This window comes from Mycetomoellerius zeteki, unplaced genomic scaffold (genome assembly GCF_001594055.1).
Source record: "Mycetomoellerius zeteki isolate Tzet28-1 unplaced genomic scaffold, Tzet1.0 scaffold50, whole genome shotgun sequence".
NCBI lineage: Eukaryota > Metazoa > Arthropoda > Insecta > Hymenoptera > Formicidae > Mycetomoellerius > Mycetomoellerius zeteki.
The window spans coordinates 81,278-96,533 of record NW_017257501.1 but is presented as its reverse complement, the minus strand read 5'-3'; the positions used below and the strand labels follow the sequence as shown (position 1 = coordinate 96,533).

Below are 15,256 nucleotides of genomic sequence, written 5' to 3'. Positions count from 1 at the left end.
CATGATGTCAAATTGAAGTAAAAACGCTCGATCGTCGAAACATCATTAAACTATTGTCGCTGTTCGAATCTTCAAATAATCTGTTATATTTTACTGAATACACAAACAGTCCATGTTCAAAAAATTCCACTAAAATAAATGGTTCAAAAGAACTTTAATTAATTGTAATAAACTATATTAATCATATATATATAAAATTACTAAAAACTTACGTAGCGATAAGCTTAACGATGGTCTGTTACAAAAATGTGAATACAGAGAGAGATATCGTTGTAATGAGAAAGTCAAGTACAATGAGAAGCTGTGAATTTAGTGCTCAGTTCCACGTTTTTTAGTTTTAACAACAGAATTTATAAACAATCTTATGGAGTGCCCATGAGATCCCCTCTGTCCCCTTTAGCAGCAGATTTAGTCATGCAGGAACTTGAAAAAGTATCGCTTAATAAGTTAAAATTTACACTAGGTTTTTATTATAGATACGTGGATGACATCATTCTCTCGATACAAGAACAGAATATCTTTATTCTTTATTGAAAGAATTTAATGATTTCCATCCCAGATTAGGATTTACAATAGAATTGGGGGGGGGGGGGTTTTTGGGGGGGGGATAGATTGAACTTTTTGGACTTAACTATAATAAAAGAAGGAAATAGTTTAATATATGACTGGTATCACAAACCTACATTTTCAGCACGTTATTTAAACTTTTTTTCTTGTCATCCTTTATGCTACAAAGTGGGCACTATCATTAGTTTAATTGACAGGGTGTACTTTCTTTATCACATCCTAGATTTCATTGTAAGAATTTTGAATTTATTATTAGCATTTTAATGAATAATGGATATCCTTTGGATTTAATATTCAAAAATATTAAAAAAAGATTGATATCAAAGTCTAAACTATTTAACAGAAGCAGTTTCAAATAGAAATAGACAGAATAACGAGATTAAATATTTCACCATATCTTATGTTCCATCTATCTCTGACAAATTTCATAGATTTTTTAAAAATAATCGGTTCATAAGACTGGCATTTACTAGGATCAATAAATTGAATTCTTTCATCAAGAGACAGAAGGACAGATTATCAACTATGACACGTTCTAACGTTGTGTACAAGATCAATCATCAAAATTGCGATGCCTCCTATGTGAGGCAGACAAAAAGATTATTAAAATAAAAAATAAATGAACATCGAAACTACATTAATCGAAATATTACATCACAGAACGTTATTACAGAACATAGAATTGAGCACAACCATGATTTTGATTGGGATAATGTTCGGGTTTTAGACGAGGAAAGGAGTTATAATAAGAGATTAATCTCTGAGACAATTTTTATTAATAAACAAAAAACGGAATAAACTTGCAAAACGACATAGATTTACCGAGTCATTTGTATTATGACTTAATCGCTAAAGATTGACGTAACTTTGTTTAATTTGCTGCTGCTAGTATGTATATTCTTATGTTTGACATTTCATGTTTATATTTAATTTTTATCAGTAGACATGCTCTCTATTTCCTCTATAATATTCTCATTGTACTTGACTTTCTCATTACAACGATATCTCTCTCTGTATTCACATTTTTGTAACAGACCATCGTTAAGCTTATCGCTACGTAAGTTTTTAGTAATTTTATATATATATGATTAATATAGTTTATTACAATTAATTAAAGTTCTTTTGAACCATTTATTTTAGTGGAATTTTTTGAACATGGACTGTTTGTGTATTCAGTAAAATATAACAGATTATTTGAAGATTCGAACAGCGACAATAGTTTAATGATGTTTCGACGATCGAGCGTTTTTACTTCAATTTGACATCATGAAATTATCCATATATTCTACACTGAAGAGTTCCCAATACTAGGACTGAAACGTCTGTGTCACATTTTTTAATATACACATTGGATTACATACAACTGGTGTCAGCTCACATTTGGCAATTTCTTTTACATCAACGTATTTAATCGTTTAATTTATTTGAAGAGCTTTTGTATTTTTAATTTTATTGCCAATATACAAAATTGAATTCTATTAAATGGAAAGAAAAATACGATTAAAGAACAGAAAAGTCGTTTTACAAAAATCCGTCTTTAAAAAATCTTACTTTTTATCATCAAAATAAATCTTTTGTATAATTTGAGTTTCACCACTGAATTTTCAACAAAATTTCCTATAGAAAACACATATTTTGACTTATTTTTGCTCTACACCTTCATAATAAAATTAACGTTTAAAAACGTAAAAGCCAAAATCGCACTTGTGTGGAAGTTACGATTGCTTGGTTGGGGTGAGGAATCTGAGAATTAAATGAAGCAAAGGTTTTTAAAATTAATTAAGAATTTACTTAAAAAAATTTGGGATAATTTAAAGTGTATAAAAGGTTAATCCAAAATAATTTAAGAACTTTAAAGTATTTCCAGGCTGACTTTAAAATAATCCTAGAAATATCGAAAGTTTTATTATTTTCATTGCATCTGAAATTTTTAAGGTGCTCTTAAAATTTTAAATAAGTCTAAGTTAGCATAAAATTCACCCGCAAACAATACGTGACACCGCCACTAGATGAACGAGGCAATGCTGCATTTTCTCATAAGATACATATATTGTAGGATATATTGTAGGATAAACTAAAAAGTAACAGCGTTATAAGATTTTTCATTCATGTTCTAAATAATTTTTAATATGAGGTGAGCTTCCTTATAGATAAAGCGAGCTTGAAAAATTTAAACTTCATGATTTTATAATTATTTTAAAAAAAAAACTTCAAAGTTGTCGATATTTATTTGTCACAATTTTTTAATTTCTTTAGTTTTTTTAGTTCTTTGTGTTAATAAGTTTTAACATTACTTTAAACAAAAGTTTAAAATGTCCAAATTTACATTCTATTTCTTAGGTTTTCTGTTAAATTTTCTCTACACAGTAACTTTTAAGCTCTTTTTTTAAGTTTTCTAAGGTAAATTTTTCCAATGGTTTATTATAATTAAAATCTAATAAAATAAAAGAAGTCAACAACTTTCCGCAAGTGTTACAATGTGATTCCTGTTAAATTGAATATGGATAAAAGAAATTATAACGGCATTTTTACATTTACACGCGTCGTCAAATAAGAGATACTGTTACGTAAAAAAAAGAAAAATCTGAAGAAACAGAGAAATGCTTATTATTTCGAGGCTCTTGTCGATGTCAACCGGAAATTATATCACGCCTTGTTACATCGGGGACTGAATCCGCGCTTGCCAATTCATCCAAGACGTAGACGCGATTACGGTAATACTAAAGTAATCAGGCCATGTAGTTCCATTCACTAAGAAACACAACGGCGTGTAAAATTCTCACGGAGCTACAGCCGGGTGCGTTATTAGGCTTTACGTAAAGGGTAACGACAGAGATGTCTTTCCGTGATACTTTAATTCAATTCTTTCTCTATCTTGTCTAACAATCAATTTCGAAACTGCGTCAAACTGTGTAGTTACCAATCCCTTCATGATGACACATACTTATTCTGCTAAGAATTACAATGAATGTAAAAAATATTTGTATACAGGAGAGATTTTTATATAAAGTCTTATTTGTAAAAAATAAACATTAATTAGCAATTTATTAATTGATGAGTACGTTCTGTCCTAAATATAGACAAAAAAGCTTCACGAAAATAAATGTTCATGATCTTAAAAGATAAATGTCGAGAGAGAGAGAGAGAGAGAGAGAGAGAGAGAGAGAGAGAGAGAGAGAGAGACTGTACGAATACTTTTTTTTAAGTAATACAACATTTCATTTTTGCTTATTATCAAGATAACATATTTTAATTGTTATATATCTTTTTAGGTAAAATAATTTTGAGAAATATACAAACTACTTTATTCTTTGTTAAATTGCTCTAATGTTTATTTTTTTTAAATAATTGATTTTTTTTTTAGAAATCTCCCTTGTTGTACACGCGAATACTTTTCGCACTCACAATATATAGAATTGTATGTTAGATAATATATTATCAAGTACAAATAATATTTTTTATATTGTTTAAAAGAATTAGTTGTGTGAGTTGCAAAAGAAGGGATAACAATGCTGTTCCGTCATGCTGTGTGCTTCATTACGTATTATATATATAATATGCTACGATAATTATTACGTGAAGCATCTTCCGAGGATATACGTGGGTTGAATTCAAGTTTGGTATCATTGATGTACCGTTTACCAATTTTGTCATCCAACGGATATATCCCTGATGGAATTTATGGAGGAAGCCGGAAGTGGTTGGCGGACAATGAGCAGCGGTACCTCACTCGTGATATCTGCATTTGAATAATATTTCTAGTTAGCTTCTCCTTTCCCTTCTCGAGTCGATGAACTCGACTGAAGAAAACGACCTTCGTTCATCGTAAAATAAGTCTGTAAATCTCAATTGTCGTTCAAGTTTCATTATAAGTGCAGGCTGTCTTAGGAAACGGAACAGAAAGTAAGTATATTCTCCTGCAAAAATTTTTCCCAAAATTGGATTGGATAATCATCGTGAACAATGAGCACAATATTCGTACTTCACAAAGTTGTTCGTCTTTTATTTTAGAATTTTATGTGTAATAATTTGATAGGTAAAGAAAGCCTAAATATAGTCAAAGTTAGATTTTTGTGCTTAATTAATAAATAATAAATAATATTTACGCACACATGTAAATTTTAAACACAATCTTTCAAGTATAAAAACTGCCTACCAATTATTGTAGAACTTAAATGCAATCATAACTAAGGCTAAAATAATAATGTCACAAATTAAATTAATCATCAATTTAATAATAATGTACTCAGAGAAAAAAATCGTATCAGTAACTATAAATTTGTAGTTAAATAACGCCCCCCTCCTCCTCTCCTCCTCTCTCAACTATATGTATATATTATAAAGTTCTAATAAGAGCACTAAATAGGTTATGAATAATATGATAATATTGACCAACTATTGTACACAAATGATTAATATTACTATATTCTCTTAGTTAACTTAATTTATTTATTGTTCTTATTAAAACTTTATAATAGATAGTTACAAATTTTTATATGTATAGATAACTTCTAGGAATTTTAAGGTTACTTGAATTTTGATACAAACCTGAAAACTGTATTGTCGAGATGTATCTCTCATTTACTTTTGTCTTCGAAGTTCGAATCCAGTGTTATGCCTTTTATGGTATGCTGAGTACGCCGCATTTTCTTTTTGGGAGAAACTAAACTCCGCTGTGTCACTCTGATGACAATACCGCGTACTGCTCGTGGCTGAGCGACACTTTAGTGAAAAGATTTTAAATGTATTTTTTTTAAATTACCTCAATAATAGTTAATTAGTTACTATGAGATATATGTGCTCTATCTAAGAAAAATATCTAAACTAGAAAAATGTAATTGTTATATCTTATTTTTATGAGGTCTAACAATAAGTAACTATTTCATGTAGTTGAGATGCTATTTCACTGTCAATTAATAGTATATATACAAATATTGTTGCCATAATTATATTTTTACAGTGTTGAGTACTAGATTAGTAGCTATTACTCTATAAAAATAGTTACAGATACTATATAATTGCCAATGTTGCTAAAAAATAGTTGCCAAAACTGTTTTTTTTCTCTCAGTGTGCAAATAATGTTAAAAGAATTTAATCTGATTTCATTAATTTCATCACTTTTTGAACCTATCTCACTAATAACAAATTATTAAAATAGCTTATTCATGTTACACTTCCATCTTCTTTGAACACTGTAAGTCTTAAAACGAGAATTCTAATTCAATACCAAGAAATTACGCGTGAGAATAAGTACAACAAACAGGAAAGAAATATACATCGCAGAATTTACTATTGGTAACAGTAAATAACGGTGATTTAATATAAATCGATATATTAATGATATCACAACGTGTTATTAGATATCGTTGTTATTAGATATCGACAGAGAAATTATAAAATACACGTTTTCCTTGGAAATTCGTCATAATCTCGTACTTTCAGATAGTTACAAAAAGTAAGCACGCTGGGAAACGAGTATCTTTGCGAAATCCGACGGAAGTGAACACGAGACTGGAATAAAAAAAGTGCAATTAAACGGTGACGTTGATTCATCGTTTTATATATATATATATATATATATTTATATATACAGTTACACGAATCAACGCGTGAATCGAAGAAATAACGCAGTTCTGATTAAAGATGCCCTTCATAATCCAACGCAGAAATTTTCTTTAATATAAAAAAAATTGATCACGACGTAAGGATCAAGATAACCTGGCCCAGGATCCAGTTAGAAAGTATGTTTGCAGTGCTATCGCAATTATGACGCGATGCGAGCGTTTCCTGGTAACACAGGGAGACCGTTATCCGGCATACTGCTCGGGAAAATAAATAAATTTGTCCATAGCTGATATTCCATTACCTGAGCACGTAGAAAATCGTGGCCTTGCGCTTAGAGATATATTATTGTCTCACGCATTTATCAGAATTTATTATATGCTGCAGAATATCATGACTACAAAATAATCTATTATATATGGCGATCTTTCTGTTTCTTAAACGGATAATTAAGCATGCCACGAGCACGAATTTTTCAGAAATTACGTAAATCTTTGACCCTTCGGAGCTCATGGTAGGTCTATTAGAGATTATTCACTCAATTGTAAAGCTCTTTAAAAAATATTAATTCAATTTTCTTTACATTACATCTGCAAATTTAGATTACTCTTATTAAAATATATTTATTTAGTATTCATTCTTATTGTTAGTGAAATACATTTAATATTCATTCTTTTTATGTAAGTCATTTTGTTATTTTGATTCTTTGAAATTAATCCTTTTAATTAACAATAAGCTTTAACTACCCTTTCGGTGTGGTATTTGGTTTTCTTTTTTCAATACTTTCCAAATGCTTTCTTCATTGCTTACTTTTTTATGAATAAAGATATATACAATACATTTGCTTGGTACAATTATGTCTTTAATGTATAGCGTTTTTTTTAATTGAAAAAAAATTTTACAATAGGTATGTTCATTCTTATGGAAACTATAAGCAATTGAATTGGATTCCAAAGACAGTAGCTATGTTACAAATTTTGACATCCGAAGAATTAATCAAGGCTTATTCGATAAAGTTTGTCCGATCGAATGGCGCAATTGGCGAAATCCGCGAGCCATTCCTCAACGCCAAATTATTCACGTTCCTTCACGCTCGGCTTCACCTCGGAAAGCCGCGTTCAAACGAGTCTAGGAGTCATTGCTCGCTTTTTACACGCACCGTTTCGTGCCGCTTAACAGGAAGCCCGAATACTTTCTAGCGCTGACCTAGGATCCAGTCCAATTCTAACTATATCTCTCATGGGATTCAGGTTCCACCGAGATCCCAGCCTTTTCCTCAATCTTCGATTTACGCGCAATTATCTCTTTTATTTTGACTGTGCAAACTGCGAGCTCAACAACGATGAGAAACCGAGCGGATGTTTGCATTTATCGACTTAATGACAGTTGACATTATAAATGCAGTTAATCCGTGTCTTTGCTTTTCATAAACTGTTACTTATCACTTGTACCTACGTTTCTCATTCACCAACGTAGTGATAGATAAATACAGCGTTTCCTTTTTTTTCTGCTAAATTATTCATATAATTGATGACATTTAAATCTATCTGATTGAACGTAAGGGACAATTTCAACATCCTACAAATTACCAATTTAATCTTATGCTGAAATACGTCTTATACATTTTAACATAGTGTAACATTTTATGAAATATATCTCATATATCTATTAATTATACATTCCTTCGAAGCTAACGCCAAACAGTTATTACTGACACTGGAACTAAAACCTATTTTATGTTAATTATCCCTAGAATGCTATCACTATATATATTGAGTGATATAGTATATACTATGTTGATATACATTCTACGTACAAGAAAATAGGCCACTTTTAATTAATATAACAAAAGTTTTTCATACATTGCTTCTAATGATCGTAAATATTATTAAAATATATTTAGCACTCATTCTTATTAAAATACATTTATTATTCATCTTTTTTGTACGAGTTATATCATTTCAGATTCTTTAAAATTAATCCTTGTAATTAAGTCTTAACCGCCTTTTCGGTATGATATACCTGGCTTTCTTTCTCCAATGCCTTCCCAGTGCTTTCTCTATTGCTTACAATTTATGTTTTTATTAATAAAAAGTATTTATAAAAAATATTTATAGTCTGACTTTGATAAACACAAATAATCTAATTATTAACTTAAAAGAAAAGAAAGAAGAAGCACATTATTAAATTCATTTTTTAAATGATGTGGAGTATATTATTCAATTTTGTGTGTGTGTGTGTGTGTGTATCTCCTTATAACACTTAAATAAAATATACGATAACATAAAATAATAACATAAAATTGTTTAAACTTAAGATTACTATCTCATGCTCTCTGTTATATAATACTAACTACCACAGAGAGCCTATTGTACAACAAGCAAAATTTTTTAAAACTTGCCTTCACCTAGCTTTTAGCGAGATGGCTCTTTTTGTCTACAAATCGATTACCTACAGCATCATTTACTTACATCATTCACATTTGCTGATAGTTCATTTACGCACAAAAATTATTGCCTACATGCACTATTGCGCACAAATATAAAATTAAGAGAAAAAGGCACTAATTAATTTCAAGAAATTAAAATGACATAAAAAATTCGTATAAAAAAAAATGAATACTAATAGCGTTTTTCACTGGCAGAGCTGGTGCGCACTCAATGCACTTTAAAGCCGTTATACATAAATCGACGTAAAGATGTAAGTTTAATAAAAGTATAGAAATGAATTAAACCATGAAATCTTCAATAAATTTTATTGTGGTATTTGATAAAATATACGTTGGGTATTTTATTAATTTAGATATATCACTTTTGGATATATCACTTTTACATTCGGATTAGATTAGTGTACAAGCTTTAATGTGTACTGAGTGTACTGAGCACCAGTTCTGCCAGTGAAAAACGCTATAAGTACACCCTAAATTTTTGGGAGTGAAATTTCACTCCTAAAGAGTGATAGTTGCGCCAGTCCGACAGGAGTGAAATTTTCACTCTTAGAGAGTGAAGAATCACTTCAAATGGAAGTAAATTTTCAATCTATGTGGAGAGTGAAGGGAGAGACTGTGCAGATGTAATATACAAAGAAAATTAATATTTTTTTAAACATTTTAAATAAAGAGGTTTATATAATTGAATAGATCCAATAGACATCTCGTCAGCTTCGGAAGCTTAATATACAAGAGATTTTCTTATTGGTGACACGGTATAGGTGAGAACAGTAAAATCACTCAACCAAAAATGATGTTATTGATCATCGTTTGCACATGACCGTTCTGTACAACTAACAATATGGCTCACCAATCAGTTTTTTCTATTCAAATACTACAGTCTATGTAGAAAAGCTAAGCAAGTTCTAATAAGTGCTCACACACAACCAACAACATGGCGGTCGTTTAGTAGTAAGATCAAAGATGCCGACACAGAGTGAATCTATTGTTTTTATTTATAATGTGTTGGAGGGTCCGAGCGCATTTGTTCACAAAAAATAAATATAAGCTACAGGAAGCGAACCGGTTTAAGTTTTCTGACTTGCTATCAACCACGAATCTTTTTAAGAGCAACTCGAAGGACACCAGCTCGATTCCATTTTACCGGTTTCGTATATCATGATTGTAAAAGACAAGAGCAGAACAACGTTTGCGCACCTATATAGATGGATAATCGTTGACGTTTCTTTGAAGGAGACATTTCATATACATTTATATACACACATATACAGTCATGAGGCGCACGTCCGGATTCCCTGATAAACCGTTATAATCGTCAGGGATCGACTATCTCGAACGGGGCAGTGGGGGCACCTCAGACATTTAGCTCTCACCGCAGGAAGATTTCCTACCGATGACGACATAATCATGAATAATCGTAATCTTGTCGTGGTCGGTCCTAGTCGATAAGATACTTCCTGCCAATCGTAAATCTAACGGGTTTTGCGTTCGGGATACGTACGATCGGTTCGTCAAAGGCGACGTGTTTACGTAAGAACATTCGAACGAGACTTATTTTACGCGAATTAGCTTCTTCTACTCAGCAACGGTTATAGAAGTATGACACGAATCAAAGCAGCAGGGAAGCGATCCATTATCTATGAGAATAAAAATTTATTAACCAATACATTTGGTTAGTACCTAACAGTTGAAATATTAATAACTTAAAAAAAAACAGGACAATTATCTTCTTTGATCGTCTTTGATTGTGTTCTTCAATTCTATACTCTAAAAAAAAATCTAAAAAATATGGGCGTGTGTTTAACGAATGTTAACTATTAGTTAAATGTATAGCTAATTAATACAATTAATTAACTATACATTTAAATAAAAATATTCTCATTTATCTTAATTATATATTTTTAGAAACACGTTTCCTTATTGTAATAATTTTTGTGATCCAGATTCTATGTTATAAATTACTGCTAAACTTTTTCTATTGCTTTCCAATATCTACAGTATAGAAGAATCTGTTATTTAATTATTTTTTTATAGAAAATTTATGATTTTTTCACAATTTTTTCATTTTGTTAAAATATACCTGTAATACCTTAATATTATACATGTGGTGTTTATATAATTCTCACCATATTAATGTTGATGTAAATATTAACATGATTTAATATCATGAGTTTTGAACAATGGCATGACATTAAAAATCCATGTCCAAGGCATTAAATCCATTTCATGTTGATACTTATATTTATACAACATCAATATAGTAAGAAATATATAAACACAACATGATATATTAAGGATATATATTACACGTACTTTTTAATAAAATGGAGAGATTAGGAAAAAGTTGTAGATTTTTTTTATATTGTACTGGAAAGTAATGCAGAAAGTTTGGCGGCGATTTAGAATTTAGATCGAAAGTTCATTTAAACTATAAAATTGTATTGTTAAATATGTTAAATATATATTATTGTATTTTTAAATATAAATATTGGTCTTATTAAATTGTTTTATATGTATATAACATTCATTTTTATACGGAAAATATGAATTTTCAATTCCAATTACTTTCTTACAGAAATTATACTCCTGATACATTCCTAAATCCACACACCCAAATTTTTTAGAGTGTAGTTTTAGCATTTTTCGTCGATGATTACTGCCATAAAAATCTTAAGAGACCTGCACGATCACATGTGCGATTAAAGAAGAACTCTCGCACGAGTTCCCACAACGCAATCGGCATCTTCGAAACTGAGGCCTAATTACTCGACCACTAATTAAACGCGGATGCTCGTGGCATATCGCACAACCGCTTGCTCCAGTTAATCACGAGGCACAATTGTGACGGTCCACGGACGGACAATGGCGCGTTGGTTGCATAAAAGCGACCGTTCAACGGCACAAACCGTAAAATATAATAAACTTTCGCGATCTGTATGCCAACGACGCGACGGTGTATCGCAAAGCACACGAGATCGCTTTCCAGCGCTTCCCACGAGTTCGCTCATCTACGATGCGCCTCGCGACCGTTGCGTCACGCGTCTACTCACAATTGCTTGCGACTTGGAAAATGCATCTGTCTAATACACGCACGCTCTGCTTTAATCACTGTATTATATTTTTTTATTCTGTTTCTTTTTTTCAATTTAGAGTCTACTAAGGTCTGTTATTTTTGAAAAAAGAGGAATGTTAAAAAACCCTATGTAATTTTTATTAAAAAAAATGTAAATAAAAAATATTGTTTTTTTTTAGATTTTTACTTTTTGCTTACGATGAAATTATTAAAAAGTTCGTGGCGTTTGGGGAGCATCTCGAAAATTGAAACAGAACATTAAAATTTTGCTAAGTATAATACATCATATTTGTACTCAATTTTCGAAGTGTTTTCCAAACAAGCTTTTTAATAACCATACCGTAACCAGGAGATTGAACAAAAAACGGCTCTTTTTAACATTATCTCTTTTTGCTGAAATGTATCCAAGACATATCTCAAAAAAAGTCAAAATTTTTCGAATTTTGTATTATGTACCGATTGTGTTTTAAATACAACAGCCTTCAATCAGGAAAAATGATAAAGTTGAATTCAAACAGATAATAGAAAAGAATTGAAAACGAAAGGAATGGCACTAATCAAAATATGAATAGTTTTTATGATCTAATATAACATCATAATAAAATCAAATCTATAATACATTATTTTTAAATTTGAAACTTGAAACAAGCAATTTTGTGATTAACTGTAGTTAACTTATGTTTAATGGTGCTGTAAATAATTAATTAGGGATACACTGGATATATCCAGGAAGGAGCCAGATACTGGATATTTGCCAAATATCCGGTACTATTTCTAAAAAATATATCAGCTAATAAAAATTTTCAAGTATTCGAACCATTATACGTACGTGTCATTTCAATATAGTTTCGGCTGGATATATTGCCAGAAATCAGATATCCAGCAATCCTTTCCGAATATCCGGTGCATCCTTATAATTAATATCAAAACGCAGTTCTTTTTTCTTTTCTTCTGAATAATTAAATGAAGTGCTATTTAATTATCAGTTTATTGCCAAAGTTATAGTGTTTTTTTCCTAAAGCTTATGTTTTAAAATAACAAAGAAGTTAACAGACATTTTATTATTGGAAATACAATATAATAAAATTAAAGATTTTTTTTAAAATAGAATTAATCATATAAAAATTACATTTAAAAATTTAAAGTGATTACTACATGGATGGTAATTATTTATCTGGATGATTATATTGATTTATAGTCATAAGACTTTGTAAAGAAAACTGTAAGAAGAGCTGCGTATTGCTTTACTGTTTTATTCCATTTTCCGAATCCAATTTTTGACCGCTTTTTTAGGCTTGACATTCCACAGTGCAAGGGTGCGATACATTTGCGAGACTTGATAAACGCGGAAGAACAGCGTGATGCTCAGATGATCCCACGCTGCGGTTGGCGTGATAAAAAAATAAGATTGCTAGTCCGGGGTTAATAGACACAGGTGCGCAGTGCAGCGTAACGTCATCAATAATAATCCTTGCGACTCTCTGGCGACGGTTATCGCGGCACTCGGTTATGCGGGGCGAGGTATGCAGCCGCTCTGTGCCACAATTCAGCCACAGAGAGAGAGAGAGAGAGAGAGAGAGAGAGAGAGAGAAACCGTAAGGAATTTTATGGGAACGGGTGTGTATTCGACGGCGTACAGAAACGACGATATCTTCCGCGTTCTTTCGCGATTATGACGAACGTTCAACAAAGGCAAAGAAAAAACGTCGTTGAGTCTCTCGAACAACTATACGAGTATACGCTCCACCAGCCACCAGTACGATTCACGTGTCATATCATGAACTTACAATTGCTAATCCGCTGCGTCGGAACGTACGTTCACTAATCACTAAATGCACCGATGAAGCGCAATCACCGACGAGAAATTCCGAGAAAAATCGAGAGAGTTTCGAGAAAAATTACGCACCGCCGCCTCCGTTACTCCGTCCGACGATATCTATGATCGTTTAATTATAGCTGTGCGACGTATAAGATCGACGTTCATTCACGTAGAGTGTCTTGTCTGTTGCAGGAATATGCTGATAAGAGAATTGGCGACCGTTTGGGTCGCCGTCCTCTTGTGCCATCTTCAGCTAACGGACTCTCAGGTGAGCGTTCAAGTATACGTTATCGAGCCAAAGTTTTAACGTTTTCAAAGCATGCCGCGTGGGTTAACCCTTTATTAAGTAGGGGAGACCGGGGCAAAAGTAACAGGAGACAATGGTAACATCGTTAATATTTCTTAAACTATAATAGATATGTGTATGCGGTCGCATGGTAAAATTCTATAGATAGATCGATATTGAATCGTTCGTTACATGCTGGTTCTCGCGGAACGTGCACGAGTGCAGGAGCAGATATTACTTTTTTCATGCATCAAGTAAGTTTTATTGCGTGCACAAAATCGAAAAAATTTTTTTTTCTTTATAATGAAGGTATAATGTATTATCATCATATGTTTTAATGATTATCTGCGTTGATGGTTTGCGCACTTGGGTTGATTTTTATCTAGGTTTTTATTTAAAAATTTTACTTTAAATCATAAAATATCATTAGGGGACAATAGTATCATCAATGCCTGGGGTCAGTTGTAACATTACAATTATCTCCAAACTTACTTGATTTTATTTTCAGTATTATTTTGTACAATGACACTTGTATTTTTCTTCATAGAATCCCAATAATTAATAAGAAAACACAAGACAGATAAGGGAAAAACTATATAAAAGAAGTGTTTTTATACAAACAGAGAAAGAGAGAGAGAGACATTTAAAAATGTTATAAAGGACCAATTATCGATTCTTGCAGCTACAAGAAAGAGTATGACTTATGTAGTTGTGTTATGTACCTTTAGCAAATGTGGTACAATTATTCCCCTCTGTTATTCCCCTACTGTTATAATCGTTACCATCGTAGGGGTTGGGACAGTTGTAACAAAATTCCTCATAGTCTTTAAACAAACATAATTTTTTTTCTAGTTACATAAAAAAATTAAACCAAAGAAAATTTTGTAGCTAAATAAATTCTACATCTGAAGATACATATTTTTTTAATGTAAATATTATATCTTAACTGTTATAACACTTCGAAGTCAAAATGTTACTTTTGTCCCCGGTCTCCCCTACTTACGTAGAGTGCCCAGGACATTTCGGCCTTATAAATTCACTAAATATTTGAATGCTATCTATAACAAAAGAAAGATTTTGCTAAAATATTTAAAAAATTAGCCAGATACAGATTGTGATATGAATATAATTTTGTTTGATCATCAAAATAATTATGTATGACATTCTGATTACTAAAAGGTTAAAATTTTTTGCAGTATTATTATCACACTTGAGCATCCCACAGAATTATTTTTATCGTCCAACAAAATTATCTTTAAATTTTAATTTAATTTAATTTATTGTACCTATATTTAAAGAATTACATTTGGGGTATGCAAAAATGAATAAATACACAAATACGTATCTAGCTAAATTTTTAGATATTTCAGCAATTTTTTTCGTATACATTATTAATTGTAATACATAGATGGAAAACTAAGCTTCTTGGATACTATGTTGATTGTGAAAGATCAAACTCTAGTTTTTGACTTATATCGCAAAGCGACGTTTTCTGGCAGG

The 15,256-nt window shown here is 31.2% G+C and overlaps 1 protein-coding gene across 1 annotated transcript in view; it reads left to right on the top strand.

The window, feature by feature from the left end:
• The window catches only part of uif (sushi, von Willebrand factor type A, EGF and pentraxin domain-containing protein uif), a 68,846-nt gene that overhangs the window by 10,843 nt on the left and 42,747 nt on the right, over positions 1-15,256 (top strand). Inside the window, 1 exon segment of the mRNA XM_018455657.1 lies at positions 13,663-13,738. Coding sequence (XP_018311159.1) covers positions 13,667-13,738 — 72 coding nt within the window. The 5' untranslated portion in view covers positions 13,663-13,666.